The sequence below is a fragment of the Onthophagus taurus genome, unplaced genomic scaffold (genome assembly GCF_036711975.1).
Source record: "Onthophagus taurus isolate NC unplaced genomic scaffold, IU_Otau_3.0 ScKx7SY_15, whole genome shotgun sequence".
Lineage (NCBI taxonomy): Eukaryota > Metazoa > Arthropoda > Insecta > Coleoptera > Scarabaeidae > Onthophagus > Onthophagus taurus.
In genome coordinates, this window is record NW_027248940.1 from 6,708,656 (window position 1) to 6,731,067 (window position 22,412).

At 34.9% G+C, this 22,412-nt stretch overlaps 2 protein-coding genes across 2 annotated transcripts; both read right to left on the reverse strand.

The window, feature by feature from the left end:
* Positions 1 to 1,772: 1,772 nt before the first annotated feature.
* On the reverse strand, positions 1,773 to 2,928 carry LOC139432371 (uncharacterized). Its single transcript, XM_071200871.1, has 2 exons — positions 2,824 to 2,928; positions 1,773 to 2,758 (listed from the first exon to the last, which is right to left on the reverse strand). Coding segments are annotated over exons 1-2 (900 nt in total). The 5' UTR covers positions 2,825 to 2,928; the 3' UTR covers positions 1,773 to 1,859.
* Positions 2,929 to 14,587: 11,659 nt separating this feature from the next.
* On the reverse strand, positions 14,588 to 16,810 carry LOC139432354 (uncharacterized). The gene has a single exon (XM_071200835.1). It carries the CDS (start codon positions 16,808 to 16,810, stop codon positions 14,588 to 14,590), a length of 2,223 nt encoding a protein of 740 aa, XP_071056936.1.
* Positions 16,811 to 22,412: the final 5,602 nt, after the last annotated feature.

The window sequence follows — 22,412 nt, forward strand, 5'->3', positions numbered from 1 at the left end:
CGGAGGATTAAAATTACAAGTCAATTCAGATGACTTTCCAGTCAACGTAAATGTATATGTCGTGTGTATTGCTTCTTTCTCCATTACTTCTGAACGTCTAAACGTCTCTAGACTCTAATAGGTTCTTTTATTACTTAGAAACTTCAGACACAACTGTCCGCAATTTTGATCTATTTCTCTTTGATATCGACAGTAATTATACTTTACTTGACCACCCCTACCGTCTGACAGCAAATATTGTTCAATTTCTAATGGCGGTCTTAAATCACCGTAACTGTCGAAATAGTATATGTCTTTGTCGTCTTTCTTATAGGCGACCCAATGAGTCCCTCGTCCTTTCAAGTTATCCAAGTTAACAATACCTCTTTCCTTCTTTTTAATCTTACTCGGGAGATTGTCTCTCATAAATATACCCCGAAAATGTGGAATTTTTAGTACTTTCGCAAACTTTTCCAACTCGACGTTAGTTAACGCACGACGAGGTATTCGAACTAGTTTTTTGAACTAGTGGTTATACCGCAACCTTTCTTATAGGGCTTATTGAAGTAACCTGTGCCGCCAACATTATTCCCCTTTCCTTCAATAAACAAACCGCAACCTTTCTTATATGGTTTTATATAAAATCCGCTACCTACGGCCTTTGCTTCCATAGCCTTGTTATGTCTTCGTTCTTCATCTAATTGCTCTCTAGCTGTTTTCGCGTTGTTTATAGTTCTTGCAATAGCGGCAGCACCACCGCCGATACTACCTAGGGCACCTAAAGCTGCGAACAGGGGAATTAAAGGTAAAAATCCTCCCGTTTTCGGAATTCGAATAACTCGACCTCTAGGTTCGGAAATTCTTTTTCTTATCTTTTTCAAAGCTCCGTATGCCGCTTTAACGTTTGTCAACAAATTCTTAGCACCTGATCTCGATATTGCGTTGCGAGCGAATCGAAGTGCATCTACAAAAGATATAGCTCCACCACGCTTTACACGCGTTCGGACTTTTTTTAAAGGTCGTCGACCCGTACGATTTCTTTTTCTACCTACGCCCATACCGACCGCTACTTTTGCTTTCATTAAGGCGGCAACTGCGGACGATGCCACTTTTTCTCCAAGAGTAGACTCTTTATTTCGTATTCGTTCTTTCGCTGCTTTATATAATGCTCTGTCTGCGTCGTGTCTAAATTTTAAATTTGAACTGACCGTATATGCTATATCGTGTTTCTTACACGCTTCGTCTAATGGATTCACGCCTCGATCTCCTCTCGATAATCTCTTTTCCAACTTGGTACCCGGTCCACAAAAATTATATCCTGGCAAATGAAGTTCTATCGGAAGTTTATCTATCAACTTGTTAAAAAATCCTCGACCAATTCGTTTGCCTGTCAAACGATAACTGTTACGATTAGGTTCTAACAAATTCATTTTATAATTTCACTCCTTCTTCCTTTTCTTCACAGTTAAAAACTAGAAATGAAGCTCTGCTGTTGTGCTTTAAGCTTTTATTCCTTTTAAATATTTTACAAAAACAGTTTTGCTCTTAATTTATACTTAAATCTATTAATATTATTATTATTCAGCTACACTTAAATCTACTAATATCCTAAAAATTAATTGTTACTCAGTTAAAAACATTTCGATTACTCTACAATGCTAAAACGTTCTTGATATATATTTAATCTATAATCTACATCTAAATATTTTTCTAATAACTTATTTACGTTTCTTATCCTAGTCTTAAATCTAATTCCGTCCAACATCTTTTCTTCCCAGTCACTTATCCTTGATTGTCTGTAAGCAAACGTCCAAGTGTGCATTCGGTACACTCTATTTTTCGATTCGCAAAACGTCACTTTTTTTTCCATTTTATTCACTTCACATCTTCATTAATGCGTGCAAATCTAAATCCAGTAATACCTTATCCATACCGTATACGAGCAGTTCTTTAGTTACGCACAAATGTTCACTTGGTGCACCGTTTGAAGCAACCAATATATTCGATTTTATATCACCTTGCATTGTTGATACCACATCGATCACGCTATCGTAATAATTTTTATATTCCATACACTTTAATACTTCTACCCTACTCGAAACTAAATCGCTAAGTTTCCACAATTCGTGTAACGAGTCGTAAGCCAGGTAAAATATTTCTGACCCCCTTTCCATTTTCAACACTTTTCGTACATTTTCTATCCATTGGCTGCTGCAGGTCACGCCGCTTACAACGAAATGTGGTGGTGCCGATAAATCACCAACAAAACTATTCATAATCAATTGTCTGCTATTAATCACATTTTTCCATTCGTCTTCGGTAAAAGTTATGCATTGTCCTTTTCCCATTAATCTTATAACCGGATCAAAATGTAGATTGGCAGACATGCCAACCGATATCCATTTCGTTCGACTTTTATTTAAATAATATGTACTCTCGGAGAATAATGGCGCTTGATTACCTTTTTGGAGATTATTTTTCACTGCCTCATTTAATACTACGTTACTTGTGAAAGGTAACTTTCCACAATTTTCTACATAATGTTGTTGATTGCTAGGAAATACGTACTCCGCTAAGTCGGAAGCCAACAAATTAATTCCATCGAATACCACATCCTTTTTTCTTTGATTATCACTTCCTACCGACACATTTGTTGCAGTTGTCTCATTACAATTACCCTCCATTTTGATGTTTCGGGCAGGTTTTTTATTTTCACCCTTTTCAAATGAATTTACAGCAGCTCTCTTAGTTGGACATTTGGGGTTCGGTCTGGTTGCCACTAAACATCAATATTATTGTTTACATTAGTACATTATCTACTTGTATTACATTTGAATTACTTACTCGTTACGTTAAAAATCCTCTGTACTAAATGCACCAAAAATCTACACGATATTTTTAATATGTACTAAATACACAAAAACCTTACTCTGAAGCACAACACTCTGCGGTACAACTTCGACCAACGTTTGTATTTATAGCAATACATAAGGTTGCTGGTGGGGGGAGTAATATTTCACATCATTACCGAATATATCTATTATACATGTTCTAACACGTCATTATATCGTGAGACGTCAGACAAAACGCATGACAAATTTATTAAGAAGCTCTTAAAAAATATCTCGCAGGTGGATCATGACTCATCTACTAACAAGTTAGTTGACCTCCTCCTCAAACCTGTCCTCCCAAAAAATTTGCCGATTCAAGAACCTCCTCGCATATTCTTAAATACCCGTACACCTTTACATAATAAAATAAAAAATATCTCGCAGGTAAGTTATGACTCACTTATTTGTATACCTACATATCTCAAAACCGTATACCTTTGTGTATAATAATAAATTAAGAGATATATCGAAAACATTAACAGTTCATTGAGAAGCGTCGAAGGATAAACATAGTAATTGTTTTCATCTAGGTAAACAGGTTACATATAAAGATAAATTTTTAATAACATAACCTAAATAAAGATACATTTTTAATAAAGATAAATTTTTAATAATTTCGTCAAAATAACATGACCTTCTCAAGTTAATTGACCTCCTCCTCTCTTCATCGAATCTCCTCCGACCCTCAAAAGAATCGCCGATTCAAGAACCTCCTCTCCTCATCGAACCTCCTCTGACCCCCAAAAAATTTGCCGATTCAAGAACCTCCTCCTAGAACGCAGGTTCGAGGAGGAGGTTCTTGAATCGGCGAATCTATACTACTTGCATTAGTTGAATTTTGGTGACGCCATTACGGCATTTTGGAAATTAGTAGCTTTTCTCCGATTTTCGGGATTTTACACAGTTTCTTTGCTGTTGGAAAACGAAGTTTTCGTTATTCCGATTACGGATTTATCCGGATATATATCGTATTTGATTATAAATTTTTTTTTTGGACCTAAGCCTCGTTAGATCTTGAGGTGAGTTGTTTTTTTTGCATCTCGGAACATTTCTTTTTTTTCTTCTCTAATTCGTTTTTTTTTCCTTCTATTCCTTTTAGGCTTTTTAGTTACGGTTATCGTAACATTCAATCGTTTCCAATTTTTCTTCGCCCATCAATTTTTTTTTTTTGCTGGGAGCATTTTGGAACCAAGGAACCCATCGCCATTTTGACGTTTTCGAAACCTTTCCTAACTCCACGCGACGCCACGGGAATAAAGGAAAAGATCTGTTATCAAGGTTGGGATAAGGTCAGATATTTTATTTTAATGAAATTCGTCGGCGGAAATTTCATTTTTAAAAATTCAAGGGAAACAAAGAATTGGAATAAGAATTTTGCGTTTCTTTTTTTGGATATCGTTTTTTTTTATTAATTTTTTTTTTGTGTATTAAGCGCTTCACGCGTTTTTCTTTTTTTTATAATTTATAGTTACAATTTTTTTTTGTGCTTCCAACTCATTATTTTTTTTATTTGTAATGTTAAATTTTATTGGCCCGTTTTTTTTTTATTTTCTCCGTTGATTTTGATCTTTTTTAAAACGCTTTCGGAGAAAACTTGAGCTCAGGGTACTCGGGAACGTACGCGAGTTCAATTAAGATTTTTTTTTTTTGATTTGAGTTTTTCTTGTTTAATTTGTTTTTTTTTGGCTAATAATTTTTTTTATAATTTTTTTTTGTTGTTATTGGAACACTCATTTTTTTTTTATTCAAATATTTACCTTTTCCTTTTTATATATATATTTTTTTTTGCTTTATTTAATAAATTTATTTCTTTATTGCAACTCATATTCGCTTCTTGATATTTTTTTTTGTCTTGTTTTGTTGACTTGTTGTCAATGTATTATTTGTTACAACTTTCCTTTCCACCACACTTCTCAGTTAGTGGACATCGTGGAAGAAACTGAGTGGCGCCTTTATAAATCGAACCACCCATCTTCACTGAACAGGCCGTGGATCCGCGATTGTTGTTTTAAAGTTGTAAACATTTGTTTTGGTCAGTTTTGTTGTTGTGTTGTAAAAGGCGTTACAAATTTTGGCGCCCAACGTGGGGCCCGATTTTTTTTTAGGTGGAGCCCCTTTTCTTTCAGGTGGAGCCGTTTTCCTTTTAGGTGGCACATTTTCTTTTGGGTGTAGCTATTTTTTCTTTTAGGTGAGGCCATTCTTGAAAAGTGCGTTATAGTGGAGAGCCGTAGATACGCGAAAATCTTAATTTTGATTTATTTTATTTTCGAATCGTTCGAAATCTTGTCTAGGTATACCGGGTGTCCTATAGTTTTTTTTTGGGAAAAATTTGCGAGTTTAATAGTAGTAGGTCGGATAGATTAGTCGGTATGATGGACGGGAAAATAGACGTCGGAAGATTAAGCGCGGACGCGTTAAGATATGAATTAAAGGTCAGAGGAGTTATTAGTCAGTTGAAACACGACGAAATGCGTTGTACTTTAAGAGAGTTAATCCGTATGGAGAAAAACGAATCATTTGTTTTGCCAGATTACCCTTTTTTGTTTGAGGAGGATTCGAAAGTTATTAGTGACGAATTGATAAAAATTACCGACACAGTAGATAATTTTGCGGGAAGCACGAGTTCGTCTGAATTTAAGAAAATTAATACACATTTAAATTATTTATTCGGTCGAGTACAGCGGTCTGTACCTAAAGATAAGGATGATCAAGATAAAAAGTCTACATTTATAAGTCAAATTGTTACGTTAGCGTCGCGATTAAAGGTAAAAACGCGGACAACTTCGACTCCGAAACGCTCTACTGCAAGTTGGAGTGTGGCAAACCTTGCTGGTGTATCTGTATCTAGTAGCACGTCGTCGGACGATACCGAAGAAAGTGACGATAACGCGAGAACTTCTAAATTTGTCTCAATAGCGAAATGGGGACTTACATTTTCAGGGGACGGCAAAGGTTCCTTAAACGCCTTTTTAGAACGCGTGACCGAGTTAAGAATTGCGAGGGGTGTTTCGCGGCAGATATTGTTTACATCGGCCGTAGATTTGTTTACAGGCAGAGCATTGATTTGGTATCGCGCGAATAGGGATAATTTTACTACATGGGAAGAATTAGTAAACGGGTTGAAGTCGGAATTTCAGCCAATCGACTACGATGATAGATTATTCGAAGAAATTAAAAATCGTACACAGGGTCCTAATGAATCTGTTGGAATATACGTGGCAGTTATGAAAAATTTATTTGCTAGATTAAGTACGCGAATTTCTGAATTAAGTCAGGTAAAAATAATTTTGAGAAATTTAACTCCTGCATATCAGCGTCAATTATCGTTGGTTGAAGTAAATTCGGTTGATCAATTACTACAATTGGGAAAAAAATTAGAGGCAACAAAACTTTCCGTGGAATCATATACACCTCCGGTTCGTACAGCAAGAATTTTAGAGCCAGATCTCGCGTATGTACAGTCAGATTTACTTGACGTTGCGGGCGTGTCTGCGACAAGTTCAGTAGTAACTCCCGTGGTTAAAGAGAAGTTTGTCCCTCAGACAGGACAAAATGCGTTATTGTGTTGGAATTGTCGAAAGGTAGGCCATCGGGCAGTTGAATGTCGAGAACCTCGTAAAATTCATTGCTTTCGCTGTGGAAAACCAGGCGTTACGTCGCGAAATTGCGAAAATTGTTCGGGAAACGGGCGAAGGGGGCGACGGTAGGTCGGTGTCTGCTCCAAGCCGTTAAAAAGCCGATCGGTGTTTTGCTTGATTTCGTTTTGAGTTGCGTTCGGGACGATGAGAGACCCTATTTAACTGTTGATATATTTGGAAAAAAGATGGTTGGATTGTTAGATTCGGGCGCGAATCAAACTGTAGCAGGGCTCAAGGGAACTAAAATGTTAAAGAATTTAGGACTTCCGATACATTCGACACAGAAAATAATTACGGTCGCAAACGATGAAAAATGCGCGGTGGAAGGAATTGTAAGCGTACCCATAAAACTAAAAGATCGTAGTATTGTTGTTGAAATATTATTAGTACCGAGTATTAGACACGAACTTATTTTGGGAACAGATTTTTGGCATAAGATGGGGATTGTTCCTGATCTTAGACGCGGTGAGTGGACGTTTTCTAAAGAGCCACCTAAACTCGAAGTTTCTGCCATACAGTCGCGATCAGAACTTTCTTGCGAAGATGAGCATAAGTTAAAAGCCTTAATTGCCGAAGCGTTTGATAATACTTCCGGGGATGAATTGGGTTGTGCAATATCGGTAGAGCATCAAATTCGTACAGATTCAATGCCAATAAAACAACGGTATTATCCCATTTCACCGGCTATACAAAAGATAGTAGATAAAGAGTTAGACGAAATGTTACGGTTGGGAATTGTGGAAAAATCTCGAAGCGCGTGGGCATCACCCATACTATTAGTTCCGAAAAAGGATGGCGGTTACCGTTTTTGCGTAGATTATAGGCAGCTTAATCGCGTTACTCAGGCGGACGCATATCCTTTGCCACAAGTCTCGTGGACGTTAGATCGGTTGCGGGACGCAAAATATCTTTCGTCGATAGATATCAAGTCGGCATACTGGCAGATTCCTATGAGTGAGACTAGTAAACAATACACAGCGTTCACGGTTCCGAATAGAGGTTTATTTCATTTTAATAGAATGCCTTTCGGTTTAGCCAATGCCCCGGCGACATGGCAAAGATATATTGATGAAGTAATCGGTAGCGACTTGGATCCACACGTCTTTGTTTATTTGGATGATATAGTGATTGTGACAGCGACTATTGAAAAACATTTTGATGTTTTACAAACGGTCTTTAAGAGATTAAAAGCAGCTAGACTTACATTGAATAAAGATAAGTGTAAATTTTTCCGCGAAAAATTGAATTATTTAGGCTATGTAGTTGATGGGAATGGTCTACATGTAGATCCCGAAAAAGTAAAAGCGGTTCTTGAAATTCCAATTCCGAAAAAAATATCTGATGTAAGACGTATGGTCGGCATGGCGTCTTGGTATAGACGTTTTGTTCCAAATTTCGCAACGGTTATTGCTCCGTTGACTGCATTATTGAAAAAGACTTGTAAAACTATTTCGTGGTCGATAGATTGCCAAAATGCGTGGGATATTATTAAAGATAAACTCGTAACAGCTCCAATTTTGACACGTCCTGATTTTGACAAAGAATTTATTATTCAGACAGATGCCTCGGATTTCGGGTTGGGCGCGGTATTGACGCAGATGATAGATCAAAATGAAAAGGTTATATGTTATTTGAGTCGCTCGTTGACAGCTCAAGAACGCAAATACAGTACAACAGAGAAAGAGTGTTTGGCGGTACTCTGGGCCGTTGAAAAATTAAGACCTTATGTCGAGGGAACTCATTTTAGGGTAATAACTGACCATTATTCGCTTGTATGGCTTAATAAACTAAAATCACCGAGTGGACGTTTGGCTAGGTGGTCGATCCGACTTCAGCAGTACAATTTTAGTATCGAGCATAGAAACGGAAAAGATCATGTCGTTCCGGACATGTTATCGAGATCAGTACCTGTAGTAGTTGACGAATTATTGACCGAAAATGCAAATAGAGATCCGTGGTTAGATCAGTTAAAACAAAATATCGTGAATAACGAATATAAATATCCCAATTATAGAGTTGAAAACGGTAAAGTATTCAAACGTGTAAAGGTGAATTATTCGGAATTGTCGGGTGATGAGGGTTGGAGAGAAGTAGTACATAAAAAGGATAGATCGGGTTTAATTCATAAGTTTCACGATTTGCCTGAAACGGGAGGTCACTTAGGGGTTTTTAAAACGATTTCTAAATTAAATCAATTTTTTTATTGGCCTAAATTAAAAAGCGATGTAATGAAATATATAAAGAACTGTAAAATTTGTCAGCAGATAAAGGTTGAACAAAAATCTCCTGCGGGTAGAATGAATAGCCATCTCGATGCGAATAAACCGTGGAAATATATAAGTATTGATCTTATTGGACCTTTACCTCGGAGTACAAAGGGATTTTCGTACATACTTGTAGTACTAGACGTTTTTAGTAAATTTCCGGTGTGTTTTCCCTTAAGGAAAACCACTGCTTCGCATGTTGTAAGATGTTTAGAAGATGGTGTTTTCCTAACTTATGGAGTACCTCTAACAGTTTTATCGGATAACGGAGTCCAATTTCGTTCTAAAGAATACCAAAAATTATTGAAAAGTTATAATGTTAAAAGTAAATTTACTCCCTTTTATCATGCCCAAGCAAACCCCACAGAAAGAACTAATCGCACCATTAAAACGATGTTAACAGCGTACGTTAATGACAATCATAGAGGTTGGGATACGTTTTTAAGTAGGGTGGTATGCGCGTTAAGAACTGCTAAGAATGAAACAACTAAATATACTCCGTACTTTGTTAATTACGGAAGAGAGATGATTCTAGACGGGGAATTACATAATAAGATCGGGGATAGGTTTAAAACTTCTATTGGGGAAAGAACGAAAGACTTTGGACGTTTATTTCGAGAATTGTATATGCGAATAGGATCCGCGGCGGAGAGAAGTCAAGCGCGTTATAACTTGAGTCATAGAGAGGTAAATTTTGAACCCGGTGAGAGAGTTTGGAAACGTAATTTTACTTTATCAGATGCGATTAAGGGAATAACGGCTAAAATGTCAAAGAAATATGTAGGGCCTTACCGTGTGCGAAAGAAAGTATCGCAGGAAAGTTATGAGTTGGAGGATGATGACGGTAATGTTTTAAATGGACACTGGCATGTTTCGCATTTGAAACCATTTAATAACGAATAATTGTTTACGTATAATCTGTATGTGTGCGATTTCTATTCTGTTGTTCTTGTGATTCTTTTCTTTCTCTTGGGGAACTTTTGTACAGATGAAAGAAATTTTGGGAAAATTTCTTTAGGCGGGAAAGAGGGGGATTGTTACGTGCCAAATTTTCATTTACCTTTGTTTTGTTTTGTGTTGTTACTTTGTGTGCGGAGGTGAAATATGAGTTGCATTTCGCGTTTAGGGTTTTGAATTTATTATTTTGATTTATTGTTTTTTTATTTTAATTACACTTTATTTCAGTGACGATCGTAACGGAGTTTCCTTTAATCCTTTTTTTTTTTTTTTTCCTGAACTAAGTTTTCCTATTATTTAATTCTTTTCTTTAATTTCTTATTTTAAACTTGTTATTTTTCGTAATCTTTCCTTCTTTTATATTCTTCCGTCTTTTCTTTTCTTTGAGCGTTCCGAGTTTGCGTTAAGGATCTGATAAGGTGGGGGTTGTTAGATATCGGAAACGGATAATTGACATCTTGATTATTATTGGTCCATCGACGATACGTTGAAGAACTGTGTGCATTAGTTGAATTTTGGTGACGCCATTACGGCATTTTGGAAATTAGTAGCTTTTCTCCGATTTTCGGGATTTTACACAGTTTCTTTGCTGTTGGAAAACGAAGTTTTCGTTATTCCGATTACGGATTTATCCGGATATATATCGTATTTGATTATAAATTTTTTTTTTGGACCTAAGCCTCGTTAGATCTTGAGGTGAGTTGTTTTTTTTGCATCTCGGAACATTTCTTTTTTTTCTTCTCTAATTCGTTTTTTTTTCCTTCTATTCCTTTTAGGCTTTTTAGTTACGGTTATCGTAACATTCAATCGTTTCCAATTTTTCTTCGCCCATCAATTTTTTTTTTTTGCTGGGAGCATTTTGGAACCAAGGAACCCATCGCCATTTTGACGTTTTCGAAACCTTTCCTAACTCCACGCGACGCCACGGGAATAAAGGAAAAGATCTGTTATCAAGGTTGGGATAAGGTCAGATATTTTATTTTAATGAAATTCGTCGGCGGAAATTTCATTTTTAAAAATTCAAGGGAAACAAAGAATTGGAATAAGAATTTTGCGTTTCTTTTTTTGGATATCGTTTTTTTTATTAATTTTTTTTTTGTGTATTAAGCGCTTCACGCGTTTTTCTTTTTTTTATAATTTATAGTTACAATTTTTTTTGTGCTTCCAACTCATTATTTTTTTTATTTGTAATGTTAAATTTTATTGGCCCGTTTTTTTTTATTTTCTCCGTTGATTTTGATCTTTTTTAAAACGCTTTCGGAGAAAACTTGAGCTCAGGGTACTCGGGAACGTACGCGAGTTCAATTAAGATTTTTTTTTTTTGATTTGAGTTTTTCTTGTTTAATTTGTTTTTTTTGGCTAATAATTTTTTTTATAATTTTTTTTTGTTGTTATTGGAACACTCATTTTTTTTTTATTCAAATATTTACCTTTTCCTTTTTATATATATATTTTTTTTTTGCTTTATTTAATAAATTTATTTCTTTATTGCAACTCATATTCGCTTCTTGATATTTTTTTTTGTCTTGTTTTGTTGACTTGTTGTCAATGTATTATTTGTTACAACTTTCCTTTCCACCACACTTCTCAGTTAGTGGTCATCGTGGAAGAAACTGAGTGGCGCCTTTATAAATCGAACCACCCATCTTCACTGAACAGGCCGTGGATCCGCGATTGTTGTTTTAAAGTTGTAAACATTTGTTTTGGTCAGTTTTGTTGTTGTGTTGTAAAAGGCGTTACAATGTTTAATTTAAATTTTTAATATATGTATTAACTTTAATTTTTTGTGATTTTCTCTTCCTCCTCCTCCTCCTACCCTCAATCAGTAATAGAGAACTATTACTTATTTTAAGGTAAGTATTATTATTATTATTAATATTATTTCACGGGGGAGCAATTTCCGCTGATAAGCATACAGCGTTGACGTCATCGTCGTCGTATTTGTCATCGCTCCACATCGTCATCTCTACTTGACCGTTAGGGTACTAGAGCGTTACCCCCTATCGTAGGGGGGATGCTTGGGGTTGAAGGGGGTCATTAGGGCGCTAAGATGGGGTTGAAGGGGTTGAAGGGGCGTCGACCGATCCTTAAGGATGCTACAGTTGGCGCCACCGTCGACCGATCCTTCGATCCTTAAGGAGCAGGGGGAGCAACCTTCGATCCTTAAGGATGCTACAGGTGGCGTCACCGTCGACCGATCCTTCGATCCTTAAGGAGCAGGGGGAGCTGGTGAATGCTGCGCTCTGATTGGTTGACTCATTCAAATTTATTAGATAATGCTGCGCTCTGATTGGTTGAATTTAAAATGTGGGCGTGGCCACACCCTCGAAAGGGGGTAGTGGTGGGGATAAAAAGTACTTTTCAACCCTAATGTTAAATCTTATGGGATTTTGATTTAGAACGCACATAGCTATACTACTCGCGCGGTTTACGTTTGACACGTTCGGTTTCTAAAACTGATTATGAGTTACGCGATACAATGCTTTCCTCGCCGGGCGGAAGTGTCAACTTACACAATCGACGCGGCGCATCGCCAAGGTGGTGAAGTGCAATGCACCTCGCCGGCGAAGTGTAAAGTTACATAGCGGCTGCAAAAATGCTGAGCAATGGAATAATTGACCTAAATGAAATGCTATATATAATTAATATTAAGGAAGTAAAAAAAATAATACAAATTATAAAATTGTTTTAATGCATTTTCATTAATAAAAATTATGTACGTGAAAAAAAAATACATTTAAATAAAAGACGGAAAAGGTTTAAATAATACAATTTCATTTTCCCAATTAACCCAATTTAAATATATTGAAACATTTTAATATAAAAATTACAAACACATATGCATCTTGAAAGTTTATACACAATTAAATATATATACAAAATTTAACAATCGGTAAAATTAACAAATATAATATTTGCATTACGATAAACATGCCAATAGTTATAATTGTAATAACAATCGTTAATATATTCAAAATCATTAACATTAATATGTCAACAACTAATTTAGCTGATTCATTATCAAGAAAGTATCCATTAACTTTTAGGAAATCTTTAAATTTTCGATGATCTTCAAAGTCTTCATCACTACCAACATACAGAATATCACCCTTGCGATAAACTCTCCATATGGTATTTTCAAATTCACAAAACTGAACAAATTGCGAATCATTTATTTTATCACCATCGATGTCTCATATGTCTACAAGTACCAAATCGACCTGGGTAATTTCTTCTGGGAAATCGGTATTTAAACACTGCTTCAGTTTAAGCCGAAAGTCAGTGAACACTTCGATTTTTAAAAGGTAACTGAGACACATATGATTTAAATTTACAATTAAACATAATTTTTAAAACTCAACTAATTAACAGCAGAATTTAACATACAACTAAAATGGATTTACATCAAAAATTTAAATAATAAAAAGGATTTCGATGGAGTAATGTTAACAAATACCTTAGTGACTGAATTGAACTTGCAAAATAAAGGGAACAGAAAATTACATTCAAACGCGATTCGCAATTCGACCATCGAAATCCTTTTTTTACAATTATATAATCAAAAAATATAAACTATTTATGATAATGGAGTGTTGATACGATAGTGACCCCACGTTAATGTACTCACCCCATCATCATTAATATAACGTTTCGAATCACGTGATGAAAGAGCCAATTTATTTTGTAGCATGGTATATATGCTATGCTTTTGACTTCTGAACAAGTATTGTTTCATGTAAATACCTCTTTTTGACGTTAAACATTCCAAATAATGTTCAAAGGTAATTTTGCGTTTAACCACAGCCTTCTTTACACCTTTAGCCTTTTTAGTGATACGGCCGGAACACACCCTATTAGCGTACAACTTAGAACGTAAACCAATAAATTCTGACATGATTCTAAATGAATTTTCATCTTACATCAACCCCAATACCGCATTATTTTGTAGTGGGATGCTAAACTCATTATCCGGAAGATAATTTGACGTATCGAAGCGTTCTAAATTATCTTTAACGAATGCATACACATCATCTGTGGTAATGGACACAGTGAAGCTGTCGGTATCCATGTAGCACAATTGAATTTCAGAGCCAAATTTAGGTTTCAAAAAATCATAATAAAATTGGTACTTGAGTAATTTAGAAATTTCCAAAACTGCAAACCCTACATATAAGGGTTTATCGTAAACAACATGCAGATGTTCCATTTGAATAGCTGAAAATGTTTCCGTAAAAATTTTTATATTCTTAAAGTTTAATTTAGCAATTAGACTACGTGCCCCTGATTTTGGTCTACCCGTTCTCTTACGTATATCTTCCCAACTTGTTACCAACCTCACATCGACCCTTTTATCAACATTTTCCATAGCTTTACCGAAAACCGCATTGTTCATTAATTTAAAAAAGTCCTTTTCAAAACTATTTTTGGCAGTTTGGCGTAAATGTGTGTTAACGTCGATGTAAGGTTTAAGCCAAGCTGATTGTTTAAAAGATAAAATACGATTAATTTTTCTAACTATAAGACCGTGAGTGACGGCATGCTTTAAATTTCTATAATGAATTACATAATTTTTCTTATTAAATAAATTTGGAATAAGTCTTTTATCGCTCACGCTTTTAGAGTTTGGCGGGCATATATTTTCGGCTAGAAATGGTAGGTCGTTATGCAAATCGTGTAATTCGCGCGGATATTCAATATCAACGTCCAATATATACCCGTAATCTGAGGTATCGGATACGTTTCTAAATTCGAAACTTCCAATTTGGGTCGCATCCAACCAAACAAACTCATTAACGGGCATATATTGAGACATTGCCCATCCATAGAGGTTATTTGCATCCCAATACATCAAATAATTTTAAGGTAAATCGGTATTGAAAGTACCATCGGTCATATATTTATTATTTCCCTTAGCGTAACGATGGCTGCAAAACGAGATGCCCCCGCGAATTCCCTTTTTAACGAAATGTACCTGATCTATATCTGTTAAAAGTTCGAGTTTGATCTGCGTGAACTTAAGCATAGCATCCCAAGATAAACCTGGCGCTGTATAATAATGGGCAGGGTCTAACCCATAAGTACTATAACAAACCTCTCGAAACTTTTCAAAGATGTCTGCAAGTAAAAGTACATCAGTCTTTAGATATAGATCAGAATACTCACGTAAATTTTGACACCCGAATGTACGCCAAACAGTTTGCGCATGATTGTATTCATCTTCACTTATACCATCGAAGCTCAGCTTATTCATAAAAGCATCTTTAGAGGGTAATGATGTTTCACCCAATCTACAAATAGAATCAATATACTGATAAGGAAAAATACCCTTTCTTGTTAACAATTTAAATTGTTCGTGACGTATGAAAAATTTTTTAACGTGGATAAAGTCATCCTCCACAAGATTGCTGGCGAGCGAATCGAGAGAGGATGCCATGAACCTAAATGAATCTACAAAGCGCATTTTCATGTAGACGTTTTCAAAATCATCTTTGTGCTGTTTTTTAACGCGATCAACTAAAACGTTTTTACTAAAGCTAATGTATTTTTCCTTGTTGTTGGGTAAAACATCGATACCACCCTCCGAGTCGATATCAGCTAATTCCTTTACGAATAAGTGTGAATCATAGCCGCTAAAATTGTGAAGAAATATCGGAATGAAATTAGGGAGTTTGAAATTAAGGTTACACGTTGAATGTGCGGCACCTCTAAATCTGCCAGTAATATGGCAATGGTCGTGAACCTTATTCTGATTACAACCATCAAACGGTGACTTACAAATATGGCATAACGAAGCTGAATTAAATTTCAATTCCTCTTCAGCGGTTAGAGGTAGCATTGGTTTAATACATTTTAAATATTTGTTGTAAATAAATTTAACGTCCTCGATTAATTTTGAAACAAAAACTTTACCACAATCGAGGCCCGTATACGTTTCGAATTTATAATATTTAACATCGGATGTTGAAACGATATAATAAGCAAAGCTATACGGCATGTGTATATCTACCGCTTCGGTGAAAGATGTTGAAGTACTAGGTTCGCAAAACTCTACCGGCTTTAAAATCGATTCAAAATCCGCATATATAACAAAGGGAACGTTTTGAGTATTTTTATAATTATTAAATTGTAAAATATTTTCAGGTGTATACGAACCTAGAAAGTTTGGCCTTGAGCGCACATTTTTCGATGGCAAAATGGTTTTAATATGATTACAATCATGCAGTTGATGATCGTTTAACAACTTTTGTGTGGAAAAGCGTGTTAAACAACCATCGCAAAGGTGTACAGAATGACCGTGGTTGTATACTTGTTTAGAAATCAAACGTGATAGATTTACAATTAAAACGTATTGTCCGTGTCCATTTTCATATAAATAAAGTAAACTTATATGGGTATCCTGTCGATTTTTTGTAAAATAAATTGGTCCTTCCACCACGTATTCTTTCGATGATTTAACTAGTTCATAAATATTTATACTTAAATTATTTAATTGTTCAATTTTAGGAATGTCTTTTAAATGCACGGGAAAGTTTATATCCTTTAAATTTAATATGGTTGAAAAGTGTGGGTACGATGATGTTAAGTTTCGACGACGTTCAGCCGGCCGCAGATAAGATACCAGACACCAAGCTAAGCAAGCGTTGTCATCGTAGTTTTTGATGTTAATGCACGCTTTCTTAGTAGCGATTGATTCAGGAAGCGGGATGTACGACGAGCCGGGTATTGGTTGGAATTTGTTTATGTTTAGAAGCAGGTATGAAATAGAAAAGAAGGCCCAACCGGACCCCCTCTCCTGAAACTCTTCAGCTTGATGGTTAATACTAGCCACCATCTCATCATAAGTTTTATTAAAATCGGCGAATTGCGTAATAACTTCGAATTTAGTATTAATTTGACGCTGAGGACCAACTTCTAAACCATGCACTAATCTTTTATGTCTTTGAAAATTGTCGAATCTCGAAAAAGATTGATCGCATAAAGAACACTCGTTCCTAGTGTTATTAGTATGCGAATGTCGCGTGTGCCGATCGAGACTCCTTTTGGCGCTGAATGACTTTTGACACTTATCACACGCGAACATCTTCAAAGAGATTTGAAATTGAGAGATTCAAATATAAACAAGAGCAACCGCTTATTAAAACTGTTGATGTTGTGAGTACCACAGATGAATGTGAAGTAAAAAGTTTCTAGAAATAATAGGTATTAATATTACATAAAAATGCAAACTAAGCAGTTTTATTAAATCACAGAGGTTCAGTAAAGTTCAATGCACCACGTCAGTGGAATTGTTAAGTTGCAATAATGCCGAGCAATAGAATTATTGGTGTAAATGAAATACGGATAAATAGAAATTTAAAACGTTAATTCTAATTAATTATAAGGAAGTAATAAATTAAAAGTTTTAAATAAATAACAGGATTTATTAATATTTAAGTTGGCAATAATGCAAAGTAAATATACATTTTATTTAGAAAAAAAGGAAAAACATTTAAACCTAAACGATATTGTCTTTCGGTATCCAACTGTTATGGGATGAATCGAATCCTAACCACTTAACGAACACTTGATTCTTTCTTCTCTTTAACACTTTTTCAACAAGATACACATCAGGTTGTTTGGATCTTTGAAGTTCGAATTCATAAAAAGCTCCTTTAATAGGTTGTCCATTCATATCTTCTAATAAATAAGAAATTGGATTCGTAATTTGTGTTTTAATTATTTTAAATAACTCAGTGGTCCAGTTGGGTAAATATTCCTTATCGAAGACATGCTTATGCTTGCTAATGCGAACTACATCTCCAACATTAAAGTTTCCCTTACCGGCAATTTTAATATGATTGTACACCGTATTGAGAGGTTTATTTTCTATAGATTTCGAATTTATTTGAAATGGTTTAATTTTCGTGGTTGAATGCTTTGAATTGTTATATTGAGTTGTAATAGCATAATATCACGTTTTGGGCACATTTTGTTTTTTATCTCCAACATGCTCCAACATGTCATTTGGCGCCTGAATATCACATATATGGTCGATAGAATTATCGGAACCAAAAGTGATAGAAAGTTCAAGCATGGCTCAGAACGGCGTATAACGTCATAATATCACGTTTTGGGAACATTTTGTTTTTTATCTCCAACATGCTCCAATATGACATTTGGCGCCTGAATATCACAAGTATGGTCAACAGAATTATCGGAACCAAAATTGATAGAAAGTTCAAACATGGCTCAGAACGGCGTATAACGTCATAATATCACGTTTTGGGCACATTTTGTTTTTTATCTCCAACATGCTCCAATATGACATTTGGCGCGTGAATATAACAAATATGGTCAACAGGATTATCGGAACCAAAAGTGATAGAAATTTCAAACATGGCTCAGAACGGCGTATAACGTCATAATATCACGTTTTGGGAACATTTTGTTTTTTATCTCCAACATGCTCCAATATAACATTTGGCGCCTGAATATAACAAATATGGTCAACAGGATTATCGGAACCAAAAGTGATAGAAAGTTCAAACATGGCTCAGAACGGCGTATAACGTCATAATGTCACGTTTTGGGAACATTTTGTTTTTTATCTCCAACATGCTCCAATATGACATTTGGCCCCTGAATATCACATATATGGTTGACAGAATTATCGGAACCAAAAGTGATAGAAAGTTCAAACATGGCTCAGAACGGCGTATAACGTCATAATATCACGTTTTGGGCACATTTTGTTTTTTATCTCCAACATTCTCCAACATGTCATTTGGCGCCTGAATATCACATATATGGTCGAAAGAATTATCGGAAGCAAAAGTGATAGAAAGTTCAAACATAGCTCAGAACGGCGTATAACGTCATAATATCACGTTTTTGGCACATTTTGTTTTTTATCTCCAACATGCTCCAACATGTCATTTGGCGCCTGAATATCACAAATATGGTCAACAGAATTATCGGAACCAAAAGTGATAGAAAGTTCAAACATGGCTCAGAACGGCGTATAACGTCATAATATCATGTTTTGGCACATTTTGTTTTTTATCTCCAACATGCTCCAACATGTCCTTTGGCACCTGAATATCGCGTGTATAGTCGACAGAATTATCGGTTCCAAAAGTGATAGAAAGTTCAAACATGGCTCAGAACGGCGTATAACGTCATAATATCACGTTTTGGGCACATTTTGTTTTTTATCTCCAACATGCTCCAACATGTCATTTGGCGCCTGAATATAACAAATATGGTCAACAGGATTATCGGAACCAAAAGTGATAGAAAGTTCAAACATGGCTCAGAACGGCGTATAACGTCATAATATCACGTTTTGGGAACATTTTGTTTTTTATCTCCAACATGCTCCAATATGACATTTGGCCCCTGAATATCACATATATGGTTGACAGAATTATCGGAACCAAAAGTGATAGAAAGTTCAAACATGGCTCAGAACGGCGTATAACGTCATAATATCACGTTTTGGGCACATTTTGTTTTTTATCTCCAACATGCTCCAACATGTCATTTGGCGCCTGAATATCACATATATGGTCGAAAGAATTATCGGAAGCAAAAGTGATAGAAAGTTCAAACATAGCTCAGAACGGCGTATAACGTCATAATATCACGTTTTTGGCACATTTTGTTTTTTATCTCCAACATGCTCCAACATGTCATTTGGCGCCTGAATATCACAAATATGGTCAACAGAATTATCGGAACCAAAAGTGATAGAAAGTTCAAACATGGCTCAGAACGGCGTATAACGTCATAATATCATGTTTTGGCACATTTTGTTTTTTATCTCCAACATGCTCCAACATGTCATTTGGCACCTGAATATCGCGTGTATAGTCGACAGAATTATCGGTTCCAAAAGTGATAGAAAGTTCAAACATGGCTCAGAACGGCGTATAACGTCATAATATCACGTTTTGGGCACATTTTGTTTTTTATCTCCAACATGCTCCAACATGTCATTTGGCGCCTGAATATCACAAATATGGTCAACAGAATTATCGGAACCAAAAGTGATAGAAAGTTCAAACATGGCTCAGAACGGCGTATAACGTCATAATATCACGTTTTGGGCACATTTTGCTTTTTATCTCCAGCATGCTCCAACATGTCATTTGGCGCCTGAATATCACATATATGATAATTGTTTTTGGTTTTTCTTAACATTGTGTTGATTTAGATGAAAATACTTTTTTCTATACTTTTTCAATGTTATATTTATTTAAGTTCTCTATTCAACATGTTTCGAGGATCCAGTCCTCATCTTCAGGAAAATTCCTGTACATGAATACAAGATAATCAAATCAAAATTAAGTTTGAAATTCAAAACAGTGTGTAAAAGAAAAGAAAATTAAAATTATTTTTAGGTTATGTCTTAAAGAAAAATTAAAAATTATTGTGTCCTTATTTCTACTTACGTCAATTTTTGAATAAAAGATAACCATATCCCTCGGATTACAATTCAAAACTCTCACGACTAAACAATTAAAACAGAAATAAACTATTAAAATTGAATCGGAAGATTCTGGAATTCATCGGCGTGTATTATGGAACCAGTTTTGGATGACGTATTATCGTTATGCTATATATAACAAAATCAAACTTAAATTAAGATTAAAATCAAATACAATTGGCGACACTGAATTCGGATGGTTAAATGAATCAAATTTAAAAATTTTGTTTTAAAAACTTTCTTTAAATTGGTGTTGGGTTTGTGATGAGTTGTGATGGGAAGTTTGTGAGTTTTGTGAATAGGATGGGAATAGTAGCCAAGGAACCAAAATATTGCAGAATCAAGTCGCTACTTTATCTTGATACTCTCGTTTATTTTGGTGTTTAGTAGGTGTGAACGGTTGTTTTAGGAATGAATAAATTGGTCTATGGAAAGTTTGTACTTGTTCGTTAAGGCATACGGTATTGGGATTGTTAAATATAAATTTTTTAATCTCGTATCCTTCCAGTAATTCCATTAAATGTATTAATATTGTGGAGTATGTGTGCATCATTGTTTTCATTGAATTCGTGGTCATGATTAAATATTAGGTGTTCACCAAAGTTAGAATTGTCTCTAGTTTTATGTTCTTTTATTCGTCTTTTTAGTGCTCTACCTGTCTCACCTATGTATGTTGCGTTGCAAGTTGTGCATTCCAATTTATATACTCCATTTTTGTCGAGTGTATTGAACGATTGTTTATTATTTATCAAGGAATTAGTTAAAGTGTTGTTCGTTTTGAAAGTTATATTAAGATCATATTTTGTAAAAATTTCTTTATTTTAGTAGTTAAATGTCCTGGGTATTGTATTAAAGAACAATATGTAGGTTTATTTCTTTGATTACAGGGTATCAATGATGTAGTGTTTTGCAGGTGGCACTTTTGTTTTTGTTTGTCAATCATTTTGTCAATTAAGTTTTCTGGGAAATTACTGTTTCTTATTATCTGTTTGATAATGTTCAATTCCTTTTTTAAGCTTTCCGGTTTTAAATATGTATTAAAGGCTCTATGTAAGTATGTTCTAATTGCTGCCATTTTATGAGTGTTTGAGTGAAATGAGTTATAGGGAATAATGGAGTCTGTTTGTGTGGGTTTTCTGTAAATGTTGTAATGTACGTCATTGTCTATTTTATATATTTCGACATCAAGAAAGTTTATTTTATTATTATTTTCAATTTCTGTGGTGAATTTTATGTTGGGGTGTAGTTTATTAAGGTATGAGTGCATATTTTCAGCTATGGAATGGTCTCGGGTATCAAATATTACTAAAATGTCGTCTACATATCGTTTCCATGTTATGATCTTGTTCCTAAAAGGGTTGATATTGTTCATTATATGGTCGTTTTCTAGTTTATTGAGGAAAATGTCAGCTATTAGTCCACTGAGGGGTGAACCCATTGGTAGACCTTCGTTGTACATATACATTTTATCATTAAACAGGCAAAAGTTTTGTTCGATGCATAGTTTGAACAAATTATATATTGTGTCTATTTCTCCTTTATCCTTTAGTTTAGTTTCCAATATGGTTCTGATAATTTCCAATGATTCTCCAGTAGGTATGTTAGTGTATAGATTGGTTATGTCATATGAAACTAGAAGGTAAGTTTCCTTTAACGTTAAGCTGTTAAGTTCTGATCAAATTGAAAGAAATCCCACTGTCACTTTTAATAATAAGGTTAGGAGATATATTAACAAAATAAAAGAAACCCTATCTAAATATGAAAAATACCCCAATAAGTTACTTCCGATGAACCCAAAAATACCACGACTATACTCCCTCATTAAACTGCATAAAGAAAATCATCCCATACGACCAATCATTACCTCAATAGACTCTAGCACTTATAAAATAGCAAAATTCCTTATAACCTTCATGAAAAATGTCATTCAATTTTAACCAAATCACACAGTTAAAAATAGAAACGATTTACTGACAGAACTTAACAGCTTAACGTTAAAGGAAACTTACCTTCTAGTTTCATATGACATAACCAATCTATACATTAACATACCTACTGGAGAATCATTGGAAATTATCAGAACCATATTGGAAACTAAACTAAAGGATAAAGGAGAAATAGACACAATATATAATTTGTTCAAACTATGCATCGAACAAAACTTTTGCCTGTTTAATGATAAAATGTATATGTACAACGAAGGTCTACCAATGGG